The sequence below is a fragment of the Notechis scutatus genome, chromosome 7, assembly GCF_049901735.1.
Source record: "Notechis scutatus isolate UNSWTSFEM ecotype Mainland chromosome 7, rNotScu1.2, whole genome shotgun sequence".
NCBI lineage: Eukaryota > Metazoa > Chordata > Lepidosauria > Squamata > Elapidae > Notechis > Notechis scutatus.
The window spans coordinates 6,488,759-6,507,184 of NC_142015.1; the positions used below are offsets into that span (position 1 = coordinate 6,488,759).

The window sequence follows — 18,426 nt, forward strand, 5'->3', positions numbered from 1 at the left end:
AGTTCTTAGCGCGCCATTCAGGAGCCAAGTGCGATCTTCGGGATGAGATAAAAGAATATCTACAAAGGTGTGGATATAAGAAGGTTATTGTAGATTAGAAAAACACACTTTCTAAGATGGCCCATTTCTATCTGAGCTGTACTATTTTGACTTCCACGATTCTCTTAGAAAAGTCTAATAATTCTTCATAATCATCATCATCTCTTGAGGGACATAGAAAATCTGCAGAATCAAGAAACAGATCGGGCTGGAATCTTTCTCTCTGGCTTGCTGATTTTCTCAGTAGATGGATTTATATAATCTTTTCTACATTCCCAACTACATGAATTTTCTCTCTATCTTAAAGGGTGACAAACATAAATACGGATTGCTGCATCTCCAATTCAAAGTTGGATGAAAAAGGATTCTGCATCAGAGGCCGGAGTTTAAAGCTGTGCCTTGTTTGAAAACTGGTGCTCCAGACTCTGGAAAAAGCATAACTGACCTGACAGGAAAGTTAGTGGGTTTCAATGTTACCTGCCAAGGGTTGGAAAACTTTGAATAGGAATGGCATCTTAAATTGGCATCTGTCAAGACTCTCCATTTAAATGGGGCAGGCTGTTCTCCCCCGACTGTGACCGCAGTGCTTCTCATCAGACACTGGATTAGATAACAGATTTAATCAGAGTTGGAAGGGACCTTGTAGGTCATCTAGTCCAACCCCCTGCCCAAGCAGGAGACCCTACACCATTTCTGAGAGATGGCACTCCAATCTCTTCTTGAAAGTTTCAAGTGATGGTGCTCCCACAACTTCCGAGGGCAACTTCTGTTCCATTAGTTCTCACTGTCAGAAAATTTCTTTTTTATTTCCAGGTTAAATCTCTCCTTGTTCAGTTTCCATCCATTATTCCTTGTCTGGCCTTCAGGTGCTTTAGAAAATAGCTTGACCCCTTCCTCTCTGTGGCAGCTCCTCAAATATTGGAAGGCTGCTATCGTGTCTCCCCTGGTCCTTCTCTTCACTAGACTAGCCATGCTCAGTTCCTGTAACCGTTCTTCATATGTTTTATCCTCCAGTCCCCTAATCATCCTGGTTGTTCTTCTCTGCACTTTTTCTAGAGTCTCAACATCTTTTTTATAGTGTGGTGACCAAAACTGGATGCAGCACTCTAGGTGTGGTCTTACTAAGGCTTTATAGAATGGCATTAGTACCTCACTTGATCATATAGTGACTAGCTGCTATGTGCGAATTTATACAGGAGGAAATGCAAATTTTCTCCAGCTAACAAATATTGTGTTTAATTAGATAAATGTCCAAGATATGAAATATCATACTGGGCATTTTGTCTTCTGTCATCCTGAAAAGGCACTACGTTGATATGAGAAAAAACTTTTGTAGACGGAGCATTCTCAAATTGGGGTTGCCCCTTTGTGCATAATTTATGCAAGGGTGTAAGCTACTACAGGAAATCTTCTCTGCACCTTGTTATGGCTGCTGGAAATGGAATATACCTTGAGACTATTGTCTGTGGAGATTCTCAGTCATCCCGATCATGGTTGTCCCAAAAGTGCTTTATCAAAAGGCAACTGTACTTTGTTTTTCCTTGAAGATGTTTCACTTCTCATCCAAGAAGTTTCTTCAGTTCTTGGATGAAAAAACTTTTTTAGAACTAAAGATGCTTCTTGGATGGGAAGCAAAACATCTTCAAGGAAAAACAAAGTCCAGTTGCCCTTTGAAAAAGCACCTTTGGGCCTAGATACTAATATACAGAACACTTATTTCTTTCTTATGAACTGACGTATTTTAAAATGTAATTTGTAACTTAATATACACTTGAATCTCTTATACCTTACACAATTGACCACATATCTCCATCCTATGTGGGAATTATTGTGATGCGTTCTTTCCATATTGCTGCTATCCATGTATTATGCTATATGCTAAATAAATAAATACTATTGATCTGCTGATTTTTTTTTTCCTATAGGAAACATATTCTATATTCACCTCTCTCTTCCTCTGTCTTCCATGCAGCATCTCTGGAAGATCAATTTGTCGCCAAAGTGTTGGAGGAGACATCAGCTTCGGCAGAGGATGAATTACAGACTGACTCTGCAATCGTGCCAAGCAGTGACCCATTTATATCAAAAGCCCACCTTGGACTTGACCAGGGTCCATCCGTGTCTTCTTCTGCATTAGAGGAGACAACTGTTGCTGAGAGGCTCAGTCCAGACTACACTTCGGGCACGCTGTCCCAAGAGGAGCAAAGGGACATTTTGAAGGAAAGCCGAGAGATCCCCATTCAAGAGCCTTCAGAAGTCAAGTCAAGTGTTGAGAACATTGCTAGTAACAAGAGCAAGCTCCCGAGGGCGAAACCAATTGCTCTTCAAAAGAAAATGGGGGGAGAGAACTCCGAGACTGAAGTGACCATGGAAAGCCCCCCTATTCCCAAAGCTACCTACCGCTTTGATCCAGAGGAATACAATGAGACCGTGAACCCCTTTACCATGGGAGGCTCCAAATGTCCAAACTCTCCTCCTGCATCTCAGCCAGGGGTTGATCTTCCAAACAGTGACCCCAAGCATCCCAGCTCAACAGGAGCTGGAGATGGCAAGACCCGGGCCGCGAAACTAGAGTTTGATTTTTCCGAAGGAGCAGAAAAGGTCGAGGCCAAGAAGCTTCCAGCAAGAAAAATGGGAAGGAGGCCTATCAGTAAGTTGTCTCCTAAGAGACAAAGAGGACCCACCGACCGGCCAGTTGTCGGTCCCGAGGATGGAGAGAAGACAATAGCTCCTGAGGCACCAGTGGCACCTCTGACCAAGGCTACTCCCCCGGTGGACTCCAACCAGTGGGATGATCCAGCCTTTAACCCTTTTGTGGGCCGCTCTTCTTTGCAGGATTCTCCCACGCTCACAAAACGCTCATATCATTTGGACCGCGGCGATCCTTTCCAGCCGAGCACCAAGACCTTGTCCACCGTAGGAGCTGATTCTTGTCCTTCCGCAGAGAACAGCCTCAACGAGATCTTGGAGTCGCAAGCACGAGAGGCCGCGGGGGATGATTTGAAGACATGCTTGGTCCCACAGAGCTCCAGATCACGCCTGATAACGTGAGTGATAGCGGGGGGGAGGTCTCAGCAGGGGAGGAAAGAGGGATATCTAAAGCTGAGGAAGTTCTAAGTAGCATTTTATGTCCTCCAGGCTGTCAGGAACTCAACTGTTGCAACCGATGGAGCTTGCTCTGAGCGTAAGATTATGGTTGTGCACATGGCCCAAGTCACATGTGGGGCAACAGCCTTGCCCACTTTGTACCATTGTGGTCCATCCCCTGCCAGATATGTGTGTATTCCCCAGTCAACAAGTGTTGCCTTCTCTTGACATTCTTGACTTTGGAGAAAGTTCAGAGAAGAGCAACTAAGATGATCAAAGGCCTGGAGACTAAAACATATGAAGAACGGCTGCAGGTTTTGGGTCAGGCTAGTCTAAGGAAAAGAAGAATTAGGGTCGACATGATAGCAGTGTTCCAGTGTTTGAGGGCCTGCCACAAAGAAGAGAGGGTCAAATTATTCTCCAAAGCAGGGGTCCCCAACCACCGGTCCGCGGACCGGTACCGGTCCGTGGAACAAATCCTACCGGGCCGCTGGTTTGCTGGGCGCCGCCATCTTTTTGATGAAAAAGTGCTTCCGGTGAGCTTTTCCGGGTAAAAGCTCACCGGAAGCACTTTTTCATCCAAACAAGATGGCGGCGCCCAGCTGATGCCGGTACCGGGCCGCGGCATAAAAAAGGTTGGGGACCACTGCTCCAAAGCACCGGAGGGCAGGACAAGAAACAATGTTTAGAAACTAACCAAAGAGAAAAGCAACCTTGAATTAAGGAGAAACTTCCTAGCAGTGAGGACAATTAACTAGAGGAACAGTTTGGCTTTGGAAGTTGTGGGTGCTCCATTACTGGAAGTTTTTAAGAAGAGACTAGACAGTCACTTGTCAGAAATGGTATAGGTTCTCCTGCTTGAGCAGGGGGTTGGACTAGAAGACCTCCAAGGTCCCTTCCAACTCTGTTATTCTATTCTATTCTATTCTATTCTATTCTATTCTATTCTATTCTATTCTATTCTATTCTATTCTATTCTATTTCTAACCCTGCCCAGGGTGGGATTCTACTGGTTCAGATCGGTTCTATAGAACCGGTTGTTACGATTCTGCGCAGTTTGGAGAACCGGCAAATCGTGCTCCTGGCTGGCCCCGCCCCTCTCTGCTCACCCCTTCCCTCCCCAGCTCAGTCACTCCTTAAGGTTTTTTTTTCCTCCTGATGATCAGCTGTTCCGATGATCAGCTGTGCTGGGATCCCCCTCGCTGTCTTACTACTTCGCCCAGGAGGCTTCCCTGAGGCCCAGGAGGCCCAAAAACGGAGTGTGTGTGTGTGTGGGGGGGTTGCTGCATGGGCCTCCCGTGCTCTTTTTTTTGCCTTCCTGGGAAGCTTCCTGGGAGCAAAAACATCCTCCCCAAGAGGCTTTCCTGAGGCCTCTTTCGTGGGGGGTGGGTACTGAGAAGAAGGAGGAGGAGGAGGAGGAGGAGGAGGACAAGAAGAAGAAGAAGAAAGAAGAAGAAAGAAGAAGAAGAAGAAGAAGAAGAAGAAGAAGAAGAAGAAGAAGAAGAAGAAGAAGAAGAAGAAGAAGAAGAAGAAGAAGAAGAAGCCACACCTACCCAGTCACATGGCCATGCCCACCTAACCATGCCCACAGAACCAGTTGTTAAAAAATTAGAATCCCACCCCTGCTCCAAGGCCCCTTCCAGCTCTATTCTATTCTATTCTATTCTATTCTATTCTATTCTATTCTATTCTAGCTCCTATTCTATTCTATTCTATTCTATTCTATTCTATTCTATTCTATTCTATTCTAGCTCCTATTCTATTCTATTCTAGCTCCTATTCTATTCTATTCTAGCTCCTATTCTAACTCCTATTCTATTCTATTCTATTCTATTCTATTCTATTCTATTCTATTCTATTCTAGCTCCTATTCTATTCTATTCTATTCTATTCTATTCTATTCTATTCTATTCTATTCTATTCTATTCTAGCTCCTATTCTAGCTCCTATTCTAGCTCCTATTCTAACTCCTATTCTATTTTATTCTATTCTATTCTATTCTATTCTATTCTATTCTATTCTATTCTATTCTATTCTAGCTCCTATTCTATTCTATTCTATTCTATTCTAGCTCCTATTCTAACTCCTATTCTATTCTATTCTATTCTAGCTCCTATTCTAGCTCCTATTCTATTCTATTCTATTCTAGCTCCTATTCTATTCTATTCTATCTGCTATTCTATTCTATTCTAGCTCCTATTCTATTCTATTCTATTCTATTCTATTCTATTCTATTCTATTCTATTCTATTCTATTCTATTCTATCTGCTATTCTAGCTCCTATTCTAGCTCCTATTCTATTCTATTCTATTCTATTCTAGCTCTATTCTAGCTCCTATTCTAGCTCCTATTCTATTCTATCCTATCCTATTCTATTCCATACCAAGCAAAAGTCTCTTGGCATACAGGTAGTCCTTATGATCACAACTGAACCCCAAATTTCCCTTGCTCAGCAAGGCGATAGTTAAGTACCTTCTGCCCCATTGTGTGAACTTTCTTGCCACAGTTAGCGAATCGCTGCAGTTGTTAAGTTAAGTAACCGGGTTGTTAATGAATCTGGCTTCCCCACTGACTGGAGGTTGCAAGAACTGATCACCCGATCCTGGGACACTGCAACCGTCATGAATGCTTGCCAGTTGCCAAGCATCCAAAATTTTGTTCATGCCATTATGAGGATGCTTGATTGGATGCAAATGTGAAAAATGGGCATAAGTCACTTTTTTTCATTGCCGTTGTAACTTTGAACAGTCCCTAAACAAATGACTGCAAATCAAGGACTACTTCTATGGAATTAGCTTTGCAGACAGTTTGATGCTGCATATCTTAATATTTGGTGCCAAAGAAAGGAAAGGCATAGAATTGTAGGGGAGCCCTGAAGCCCAGACCCTTTCTTTAACAGACCCCTCCCCATGTGCTCACTGGGATTAATTCATCAGTGGTGGTATTCTACTGGTTTGGGCCGGTTCGGCCGAGCCGGTAGCACCGATGAGCAGCTGAGACTGAACCTATTCTCTCCAATGCTCTGCTGTTGGGCCCGCCTGCCCACCCGGGCTCCCATACTATTGCTTAGACTTATATACTGCTTCACAGTGTTGTATACAGGCATGATATTCTTCCAATTAAAATCAGAATTCCGAATTTTTTGGGAATCCCCCTTCCCCCCACCTTCTTCTCCTCCTTCCCCTCCCTCGGAGGCCCCGAGTCAGGAGTTGCTGGCGCGGCTCAGCTCAGTCCCGCTGCCTCAGGAAGGGAAAGGCAAAAGGAAGAGCCGCGGCGGCGCTTGCAACGGCAGCAGCGGCTCCTGGTTTTGCCTTTCCTTCCCGAGGCAACGCGGACTGGAGCCGCGTGAGCTGCGCCGGCAGTAGCAACTCCTGACAGCCCCAGCCGGATACCTGAGCGGAGCCCGGGCGGTGCGAGCGGAGGCCGCTGAGCGGCAGGAAAAGGGAGCTGGGCCAGCCACAGACCAGCCTCCATGCAACACACCCTGGTGAGGGAAAGCAGCGGGCGCTCCCCGGGCGCGCGGCGGGGGGTCTCTTTTGGCCGGCCCTGATTTTTTTTTTAGAGCGGAATATCATGCCTGTGTATAGGCCTCTCTAAGCGTCAGCCTCTTGCCCCCAACAATCTGGGTCCTCATTTTACTGACCTTGGAAGAATGGAAGGCTGAGTCAACCTTGAGCTGGTCAGGATCAAACTTCCTGGCTATAGGCAGAGTTATGCCTCCCTGCCTTCCTTCCTTCCTTCCTTTTTTCCTTCCTTCCTTCCTTTTTTCCTTCCTTCTTTCCTTCCTTCCTTCCTTCCTTCCTTCCTTCCTTCCTTCCTTCCTAATAGCACTTGGACTTATATACCACTTCCCAGTGCTTTTACAGCCCTTTGTAAGTGGTTTACAGAGTCAGCATACTGCCCCCAACAATCTGGGTGCTCATTTTACCCACCTCGGAAGGATGGAAGGCGGAGTCAACCTTGAGCCTGGTGCGATTTGAACTGCCAAATTGCAGGCAGCCGGAAGTCAGCAGAAATAGCCTGCGGTACTGCATTCTAACCACTGTGCCACCACGCCTCTACTTTTTTTTTGAGATTTCCTCCCACATAACTTCCTTTTTCTTCATTTTGCACACGCGATCAATCAACTAAAACCCAGATGGCAAACTGCACGCGCCATCCTTGCACTAACTGAATTTCAGCTCACGTTGGCTTGGTCTCAGCGTATAAACCACTCTAAATCAGATTTACTGCTATTCAAACCTGCACCAATTGAGGCCTATCTATAGGCAGGTTTTAAAAGAAACGGTTCGGTATTCCTTCATCCTGGGATGCTGACTTTTAAAAAAGTCTTCCTCTCGGGGGAGTAAAAGTAGTAAAAACCTGGAAGAGTTTCATTACTTTTTTCACCCACACTTCATATATTTTATTTTATTTATCCAACTTATTTGCCCCCCCATCTCATGGTTCCAGGGGACTCTGAGCGGCTTGCACCAAGATAAAACACGCAAGCACCCGACAGTTTTAATATAAAAACAGATTAAAATTGTAAAAATCAAAAGAAACTTAAAAAAAACAACAAGGGTTTGGAGGTGGAGGTGCCTTCTCTGTTGGTGCACCAGCTACCTCCAGCCACAGCTTCTCCTATAGGCAGGGCTGGGCTGCTGGGGGTTCGCAGGGGTTCGGGAGAGCCCTTAGCTAAGATTCTGCGCAGTTAGAAGAACCCCCAATCCCACTCCTGGCTGGCCCCTCCCTCCCCACCCCCCCCAGGAATCCCCACATGGCCCGTTTTGGATGCAGGTAAGTACAGGGCGCATGCGGAGGCTCGGGCAGGGTGAAAAACAGGCCTCCTGGAAGTTTGGGAAGGCTGGAAATGAGCCTGTTTCCGGCCTCCAGAGAGCCTCCAGAGCCCAGGGAGGCCGTTTTGGTCCTTCCGGAGACTCAAGGAAAGCCTCCGGAGTCCGGGAGGGCAAAAATGCCCCCCGCACTGTGGTGCAGGAGGCTGACTAGGCCACGCCCACCATGGCCACGCCCACCCAGTCACCAGGCAGAGAACTCTTTTGCTAAAATTTTTGAAGCCCACCCCTGCCTACAGGACCTCATGCCATGTTTTAAGACCTTTCCCGGAGATTAAAAGAGAGAGAGTGGATCTTACGTCCTGTGGTAAGATGTTCGAAAGAGCAGGAGCTCAGGCAGAAAAGTCTGTTCCAGAATTTAATGTTCTCCTGAATCCCACCAGCCGAAATTCCTTGGCTGATGGGATCTGCAGTACACACCCCTCTGTCAGCATGAGTGGGGCGGGCCAAACCTATTTTCTTGGTGTCTTGTCTTAAACTCAACAGCAATGTTGCTGTCTCCTAATCGAAGTGGTGCCCATTCGTTGCCATCTCCCATAATGCCCACCAAGTCAGGAGGACAATTTGTGTAGCTCAGGGTTGGGCTTCAAAAATTTCTCCAGTTCTCTGCCTGGTTGCTGGGTGGGCATGACCATGGTAGGCGTGGCCTAGTAGGCCTCCTGCACCGTGGCAAGGGGGGCATTTTCATCCTCCTGAAAATGGCTTCCCGGGGCTCCAGGTGCTTCCTGGAGCCCAGAAACGGGCCTGTTTTCACCCTCTCCGAGCCTCCATGTGGGCCCTGCACTTATCTGGCATCCAAAATGGGCTGTGTGGAGACTCCTGGGACGGAACGGGAGTGATGGGCAGGGCCAGCCAGGTGTGGGATTTACCGATCTGCCGAACCAGTAATTAAAAAAATGATATAATTAGCTACCGGTTCGCTCAAACCTGGGCGAACCAGTCGCAGCCCAGCCCAGGTTGTAGCTGCTTCCAAGGCTATTTCAGTTCTAACGTAAATGCAACTTGCCAAGGGATTCCACCTCAGTCACAGCTCATTAATGTAGCCATGCATTGGTGGGAAAGCAGGATGAGCCACAGCCTCATTGTGTGTGCAAAATACACGTGAATCAGAAAAGCACTGTGACATTTTAGGGAGAAGTTCTTTTCAAAAAGGGTTTGCAGACTGAATCAGCCAGCCTTCCTAGATGGCCTCTTCAGCTCCACGGAGATTTTGTGGGCACAACATGAGGCTTAATGAAAAAAGGTCCCCAAGTCAGATGATTAATTGGTCATCTGGAGTTTTGCAGATCAACTTTATTAACCCTATCTCTCTATGAAAGATACAAAGTCAGCGTATTCCCAGATTCTGGACTGATGTGTTTTGCCATCGACTTCTTGGTTTTGAACAGGAAATCGGCAAGGTTCACCATGGAAGTTAAGCAGGTTGTAATGGTAATTCTTAAATGTTCTAATAAATATTCGGCAGGAATCCAGAAGTGGGGGTTGAGGTCCTTTGGAAATGAGCAAATAATAGCCTGACACATTTGTAAGATGTGACATCCCATTAACATTTGAAAGGTCATGAGAAAGTCCAAGGAGTCACATCCCTGATCCAGTTGGAAACCTGTGGTGTTCCAAGCATTGCTAAACTACAGTTCTCCTGCTTATTGATTATGCTGTCTGGAACTGATGGACATGGACGTTCAGAACATCTGGAAGGCTTCTGCTTGCTTTCCCTTGGTCCACATTGTTGCTTTCCGGAGATAAGAGGTCATGGATACAACTGGGTATCTGCTACCTCTGAGCAACCTCTCATATAGACTATGGAAAGTCTGAAAAGGCATGTGCGCCAGCCAGCTGGTCTTCTGGCTTCTAACGTACAGCTGGCCACCTGGTTTCTAATGCATGTGCCAGCTGGTCTTTGCGCACGCATGCATGTTAGAAACTGGAAGACCAGGTGGCCGGGCATGCCTGCATGCAACAGGAGCTGTTCTGATTTCTGGTGCTCCGGTGCACACAAAGACCAGCTGGCCAGTGCACATGTGCACGTTGGAACCCAGAAGAGCAATCGGTGGTGGCTGGCATGCCTGGAGAGATGACTGTGCGTGCCACTTCCAGCACGCATGGCATAGATTGGCCACCATGGGCCTAGACCCATCTCCTGCCTCTATCATTGGAACTCTCTGTCCCCAGCTGCTAAGTCTGATTCTAAGATTTGGATACCTTAGGCAGATTGCACACTGCATTCAGTTTTCTATGCTTGCAATCTGGGGGTTGCTAAACAGCTTGGGGGCCAAACTTATCACACCAAAACCCTAAAGCTTTCTAGTTTCTGAGACCTCATCAACCTTTGATCCACGAGTTTCACAGCCATTAACAAGTGGCTTTGTGCTATTTACAATGAAAGCCGAGGCTTCTGAGAGAGTTTAATTCCACGTGATGTTCATGCAGAACTGTGACATTTAGATACGGCTCTTATAATAAGCCGTGACTCTTCTTTTGAGGGCTCCTCTCCTAGTCCTAAATATGTCAAGTCCTGCAGCTCTTCCTAGCTTCAGAGGATAACTTGCATTTTATTCAGCAGGAAATATATATCTGGATCTTTCATGTGTATTTTCTCCTTCCCTTCCATCTCCCTCCCTCTGCTTGTCTTTCTTGTCTGTTTATTTCTGGTGCCTCAGGACTACAGAACAAGTGAAATTTCTCTGTTTTCTGTTGTAAGTACTCTCTCCTCCTTTTCTTTTTCTTTCTTTTTTATTCCTTTTCTGGAAGGTTTGGGAGTTCTGCTTCTCCTTCTCTGGTTTTCTCTCTGTTGCATGTTGCTTCCCCACAGCCCTTGCCTTTTTTTCTTTAAACGAGTGTGTTGTCCTTGGCCTCCATTTTAAAGGCACAATTTTATCTGGCAGCTTTGCTTCCTGGTGGAATAAGTAGGGGGAGAGGAGTATGCTTTTGCTGTTGATGGCATTTGCGATCTTTGATAGCAGTAATAACATTTGATTTGATCTGGTTTGATCTGCTGTTGATGGCATGCTTATTTGCAGTGGATGTCTGTGCCTGCAAAATAATCCTGGCTTGTAGTGTGTCCTTGCAGTCAGCCCAAATGAGGGTTCATCTCTGGTAACCCAATTTTCAGATTGCTGTCAAGAAAATTATATGGATATATCTGCGAGATCAAGCTCAGCTGACAAAAGAATTTGCGGTTGCTGTTTCAGAATGGGTGGCGAGAAGAATAGAATTAGAATGAATGGGAATGGGAATGAGAATAGAACAGCAGAATAGAATAACAAATAGAATAGAATAGCAGAACAAAATAGAATAGCAAAGAATAGAATAGAATAGAATAGAATAGAATAGAATAGAATAGAATAGAATAGAATAGAATAGAATAGAAGGATAAGACAGGATTCAGGAGAGAGTGGAGTAGAGTGGAGTGGAATGGAATAGAAAAATAGAATAGAATAACAAATAGAATGGAATAGCAGAACAAAATAGAATAGCAAATAATAGAATAGAATAGAATAGAATAGAATAGAATAGGACAGGATTCAGGAGAGAGTGGAGTAGAGTGGAGTGGAATGGAATAGAAAAATAGAATAGAATAGAATAGAATAGCAAATAGAATAGAATGGTTAATAGAATGGAATAGGGAAATAAAATAGAATAGCAAATAGAATAAAATAGCAAATAATAAAATAGAGTAGGGAATAGAATAGAAAGGATAGGATAGGATAGGATACAGGATAGAATAGAATAGAGAAATAGAATAGAATAGCAAATAGAATAGAACAGCAAATAGAATAGGGAAATAGAATGGAATAGCAAATAGAATAAAATAGCAAATAGAATAAAATAGCAAATAATAAAATAGAGTAGGGAATAGAATAGAATAGAATAGAATAGAATAGAATAGAATAGAATAGAATAGAATAGAATAGAATATAGGATAGGATAGGATACAGGATAGAATAGAATAGAGAAATAGAATAGAATAGCAAATAGAATAGAACAGCAAATAGAATAGAGAAATAGAATGGAATAGCAAATAGAATAAAATAGCAAATAATAGAATAGAGCAGGGAACAGAAGAGAATAGGGAATAGAAGAGAATAAAAAAGAAAATACAGAATAGACATCGAACAGAACGGAATATAATTTTTTATTGGCTAAGTGTGATTGGACAAACAAGGAATTTGTCTCTGGTGCATAAGCTCTCACTGTACATAAAACAAAAAAGTGATAGGTCATAGATAATAAATCATAGTTACAATCTTCAAATCATAAGATACAAACAACATGTGATAAATCATAAGATACCAATAGGAGAAGATAGTAGGAAAAAGGAAAAGATGAGAAGGATAATAGCAATAAAGTCTACTACATGGGTAAATAGCTTTAGGCCTGAGACTGTGCTGTGGGAAGTAGGTGTTCAGCGGAGGGATGCCACAGGGGGATAAAAAACTCTTTTTGTCTAGTTGTTTGGGCATGCAATGCCTTATAGGGTTGTCCTGAGGGTAGAAGTTAAAACAATTTGTGTCCAGGATGTGAGGGGTCTGTAGATACCTAATCTTGATCACACTTCAAAAACTCTTCAAAAACATATGAAGAACGGTTGCAGGAACTGGGCTTGACTAGTATAGTGACGAGAAGGACCAGGGGAGACAGGATAGCAATCTTCCAATATTTGAGGGGCTGCTACAGAGAGAGGCGGTCAAGCTATTTTCCAAGGCACCTGAAGGCCAGACGAGGAATAATGGATGGAAACTGAACAAGGAGAGATTCAATCTGGAAATAAGGAGGACTTTTCTGACAGTGAGAACAATCAACCCATGAAACAGAAGTTGCCCTCAGAAGTTGTGGGAGTTTCATCACTTGAGGTTTTCAAGAAGAGACTGGACTGCCATCTGTCAGAAATGGTGTAGGGTCCTTCTTCTTGGGTGGGGGGTTGGTCTGGATGACCTATAAGGTCCCTTCCAACTTAAACTAAACAGGAACAGACTTGGTTTATTATTGGATAGGGCAGCCTAGAAAGACCAGGGCTTCTGGCCTAGACATATTTATTCCAAAGAAGGCAATAGCAAACAATTCCTGTATTGCTGCGGAAAAAAACCTGCATAGATGTGTTCATGTAACTAGCACAAGCTTGGTCTGAAGTTCCATTTAGCTGATTCTCAAGAATTTTCAGGTCTGTCAACACGTCTTTAGATAAAACAAAGATCTGGATGACCTCCCAGGTGCCACACAAGATTAGGAGATTGGGGACCTTGGCATTGGGGGAGTGCAGATTCAGTCCATTCTTGTCCCAAGAGCCCGTATTGCGATCCCATGCCTGTGGGGGGGCACCACAGCAGTTGTAAATGCAAGGGGCCGGTTGTAAGCCACTTTTGTCAGCAGTGTCATAACTTGGAACGGTCACTAAAGGAATGTTCGTCAGTGGAGGACTGTCTTTTGTTCAGTCCTGGGAAGAAGAAAAGGGTGAGAGAGAAAAATTCAAAATAACCCTGCCTTGATTTTGTTTGGTATAGGATGAAGGGAATAAAAACTTTCTTCCAAGATTTTGTTATTCTACCCCACAATAAAAAGTCACTGCTCTACCTTGTTTCTGCTCTGGCTTTTCTCCCAGGAACTGACAGATAATGAACAGAATGAGGAAATTCAGTGAGGGGGTTCTCTGTTTGATTGGGAGCTTGCTCAGAGCTGGTTGAAAGTTGGGCAACTATAGAAATGTTTTAAATAAATAAATTGAGCTGGTTGGCTTAACGTACTTGTGTTGTGAGAAACAGAGAGCAGATAGCCGGGGCAAAAATGACGTTTCTGGCTCTTGCTTATACTTTAGCATCTCATTGCATCAGGGCAGGGCAGGGAGACGGTTGCTGCTGGTTTCGAAACAGAAAATACAGAGCTGGTGACACTAAACAGCCTTTGCAAAATGTGACAACTGAAATGAGAACAATGCTGTGGGCTTGTGGGGGAGGAATTGCTAAATTAAAAGACTTCTCTCTCTCTCTCTCTCTCTCTCTCTCTCTCTCTCTCTCTTTCTCCCTATCTCTCACTTTTTTCTTTGTTTCCCCCTCTGTTTCTCTCTCTCTCTCTCTCTCTCTCTCTCTCTGTGTGTGTGTTTTCCCCCTCTCTGTTTCTCTGTCTCTCTTTTTCTCTCTTTCTCTTTCTCTTTCTTTCTTTCTTTCTTTCTTTCTTTCTTTCTTTCTTTCTTTCTTTCTTTCTTTCTTTCTTTCTTTCTTTCTTTCTTTCTTTCTTTCTTTCTCGCTCTTTCTCTCTCTGTTTCTCTTTCTGTTTCTCTCCCTCTCTCTCATTCTTTTTTAAAATAAGTGGGCTGTCTTAGGTATTCTGAGAATGTAGCAATAGAAGCAAACACATTTGCCTTAATTTTCCTTTTGGCGAGGTGTGTCTGGATATCGGCGTGTGTAAAATCATCCTAAACTCCAGGTTATTTTCTTTGGGGTTTAGAATTTGCCGTGTAAGCAGAATCCCAGTTCCATGCCAGCTTTTGCCCCCTGCTTATTAATTAAGTTAACCATCATTTTGTGAAACCGGGAGCTTGTTTCTCGTTAAAGACCCTTGAAATGTGTGGCCAAAGGGTCACATCTTGCTGTGGTGGGTTATTCACTGCTTCGTCTTAATTGGCTGCTTCTCCGTGAGAGCATATTGGCTTGCAAACAAATTCCCATTCAGCTCCAAGGGGTGTGATGGCTTTATTAGTTAGTCTGGATGTAATGCTTGGATTGCAAGAAATCACACAAGGGGTTAATCCTTAGGGGGCCCCCTTTGCAAATGGAATTGTGATTACAAGGTCATTCTGCTTGCACTCTGTAGCTGCACAGGGTAAATTCCTTAGATGACCATAACACAAACCAACGCAGGCTATCGGGATGAAAGCTAGCCAGCAGCTAAAGGCTTGGTTTTCCTTTTAACTGCCTTCATCCCTGCCAAATAATTTGATGGAGATGAAGGATGGCAGCCGGAATAATTGTTGTATTTAGTCAGAGTTTGCTGGTCTTTGATCTGCAACGACAGGGGGGAAGAAAGTAGGGTTGGAGGCAGACTGATTCTTGCAAATCTTAGTGCGTGTCTTTGTTTCGATGAAAGAGATTGAATAATTTGACTAGGCCAGTCCGGAGTTTTGGCAAATTGTGAATTTGGAGGAAGGGGGCACAGGCTCAAAATGGCTGCTGGGGTAATCCATTGACAACAGGACTGTTGTAAGGGAATACAACTGGGGGGGGGCTTCAAACATTTTAGCTAAGGGTTCTCTGCCCGTTTGCTGGGTGGGCATGGCCATGGTGGGTGTGGCCTCATCGGCCTCCTGCACCACAGACTCCGGAGGCTTTTCTTGAGCCTCCGGGAGGGTGAAAACAGCCTCCCCAGGCTCCGGAGGCTCTGAGGAGGTTAGAAACGGCCCATTTCCGGCCTTCCCGAACTTCCGGGAGGCCTGTTTTTCACCCTACCTGAGCCTCCATGGGGGCCCTGCACTTACCTGCATCCAAAACAAGCTGTGTGGAGACCCCTGGGAGGGGAGGGGCTGGGTGGGCGGGGCCAGCCAGGAGTTAGATTTGGGGGTTCTCCAAACTGCCCAGAACCTTAGCTAGGGGCTCTTCCGAACCCCTAGCAGCCCACCCCTGAATATAGCCAGTTCCAAACCATCAGCTTATCACAGATGGTCCTCGACTTTTTAGAACCACAGTGGAGCCCAACATTTCTGTTGCAAAGTGAGACATTCGTTAAGTGTATTTAGCTCCACATTACAGCCTTTCTTGCCACCGTTGTAAAGGGGAATCGCTGCAATTGTTACAGTTAGTAACATGGTGGTTAAGTGAATCTGGCCGCCCCATTGACGTTGCTTGTCCGAAGGTTGCAAAAAGGCGGAGCACGTAATCCCAGGATGCTGTGACCGTCATAAATATGAATCAGTGGCCAGGAGCCGGAATTTTGATCTTGGGGATGATGCAACGGTCATAAGCAGTGGTGGTATTCTACCGGCTCGGCCCGGTTCGGCTGAGACTGTAGCGGCGACCAAACCGGTTCTCTCCACCGCTCTGCTGTTGGGCCCACCTGCCCACCCATACTCACTTTTATCCTCTGCTTTTGATGCGCAGCCGCTTTGCACGACACAGAATAGTGTCGCGCGGCAGCTGCTGAAGCGACCGGGAGAGTGCAGGCTTGCAAGAAGTGAGTTGGAACGCCTCTGTGCCTGTGCAAAGTGCACATTTGGCATGTGCGCGCATGCAAAGTGTGTGCACATGCGCATAGCACACCCACCAAGCCACGCCCACCAAACTGGTGGTAAAACTTTTTGAATCCCACCACCGGTCGTAAGTGTGAAAAACGGTGACGAGTCACTTTTTTCAATGCTGCTGCAACTTTGGTCATTAAATAAACTGTTGTAAGTCGAGGAATACTTGTAGGTTGCTAACTGCCCCCCGTTCTAGATTCCCTCTCCTGTAGGATCCATCATCCTATCTGGCATTTAGTAGGAAAATATATAGTGCAGTTTTATACACTAATATACACTAATGTATATTAATGTGTATATACATGCACCAGGCAGGGGTCCCCAAACTTGGCAATTTTAGGACTTGTGGAGTTCAACTCCCAGAATTCTCCAGCCAACTGGCTGCAGAATTCTGGGAGTTGAAGTCCACAAGTCTTAAGTTGCCAAGTTTGGAGACCTCTGACATACACTAATGTGAGCAAAAATGACCCCCTCTTCTGGCTAAACATCTATTTGTCCGTTGGGGCTGGAGAACGTTCTTCTTTCAAACCTAGGTGGGCTGTGTCCCAGATGAGGGAAACTCTGTTTAGCTTGAGCCACCATTTATGAATAACACTGTGGTATAAATCATGGCTTGATCTTTCCGAAATCCTTATTTTAAAATAGGGACCGGTTGACTTGGTTTGAAGTACATGGTGGTTGGTTTGAAACAGGAAGCATGTGCTTTGGGTCTTCTTTTCAAGAGGGGATGAAGGAAGAATCTGGCTTAGGGTTGCACCTAAGTCAGTTTCCTGTTCACGTTTATCTATATATAGGAAAGCGAAAAAGAACTCACGCACCATCACAAAATCTCCAAAACCATAAAGCCTCCAAACTTGAAATTTTGCACGTATGTTCCTCTTGGCTTCTAGGTGCTCACTAAGAAAGGGTTTTTCGAACTGACCATCAGAGCATTAGTGTTTCGTTTATTATTATTATTATTAACATGCTCTGATGCTAAGGAGTTCTACTCCCCCTCCCCACCTGAAAAGAAATCTCTTCCAAATGCAAAACACAAGCAGACGAGAGGAGTTTCAGTTTCACAGCACCAAGCAGCTTTAGTACAGAACAGTTGAGCTAAGCCATGCCCTGGCTCCTTGCTGTCTCCTTCTTGCTCACACAGCAAATACTCTCACTTTCCAAACAGCCCTCAACTCTCTCACACACTGACAGGATGCTAGCCAGATGAATACCGATGGATGCTGGTAGAGCAGAGGCAGAATTTTTTCCCCTTATTTTCCTCCCCAAAAACTAAGCCCAACCACATAGTTTTGTAGCGAAGCACAGGTATCCAGCCAGTCCTGAATATACTTTCAGCCTACCTTCAAAAATGAGAAACGTGCATGCAGCTATTCAGCACTTGCGCTCGCATGTATTGTGTTGGGGGAACAGGTCTGGATGTCCTGTATTGGCAATGTGTCTTTTGCCTTATAGAGCTCACTCAAAAGCCTTTTAGTGTTGGTTATTTCAAACCAAGAAGACCATTCAGGAAATATTTGGGGGGGAATGGCTGGTGACTTTCCTTCCTCACTGAACGTCCACAAATTCAGGATTCGCTCTTTCTTTTGCTTCAGTTCCTCCCCCTCTGGCTGTCCGTGTGTGTCTCTTCTCCTTTGCTTGCTCTCCTCTTTCCATGGGAAAACCAGAAAACTTGACTCTAACTGGTACGTCCTTTCTTTTTTTTACAGGACTGGCTGCAAGGCGAGAAAGTACGAAACTCATTCCTTAGCCCTGGATGCTTGCTCTCAGGTAAAGGTGTTCCCTTGCTCTCTTTTACAACACGGCTGTCCTTGTCTCAGAGGCGAAGAACCAATGTATGGTGGCTGGTTGTGGGCAGAACCAGCCAGGAATGAACTTGCCAGCCTCAAAGGTTGGCATCATAGGCGTTCCTGAAGATGAGATTGTGGGCATCCATCAGTGGCTGATATGACGAGTCAGAGAGTCTGGGTTGAAAAATTTCAACCAATTTTCCCAAACTTCTTCCTTTATTACCTAAAACTGCTTATTGGATAGTCTTATTGAACTCCATGGACCCATTGTTGTAAGTTTTTTCCTGCAGCACCATTGCAACTTTGAACTGTTGCTGAATGAATGGTCATAACTCAAGGTCTACCTGTATTGTAAAACAGTATAATTGAATGAGTGAACACACTGATTCAGATATGTGTGATATATCTACATCTTTATCTGTAGCTAGATTGTTGGTTGCAGTCAATATTATCC

The 18,426-nt window shown here is 44.8% G+C and overlaps 1 protein-coding gene across 8 annotated transcripts in view; it reads left to right on the plus strand.

Annotated features, from left to right (window-relative positions):
• Positions 1–18,426, plus strand: part of TACC1 (transforming acidic coiled-coil containing protein 1) — a 95,971-nt gene that overhangs the window by 52,492 nt on the left and 25,053 nt on the right. For 6 of the 8 annotated variants that reach the window (XM_087969619.1, XM_087969621.1, XM_026681151.2 and 3 more), the window contains exons 3-4: positions 2,012–3,086; positions 17,892–17,952. In XM_087969619.1, coding sequence (XP_087825745.1) covers positions 2,012–3,086; positions 17,892–17,952 — 1,136 coding nt within the window. Of the gene's footprint in view, positions 1–2,011; positions 3,087–10,621; positions 10,658–17,891; positions 17,953–18,426 lie in introns of all 8 variants that reach the window. The other 2 variants (XM_087969617.1, XM_087969620.1) reach the window with 1 other exon arrangement.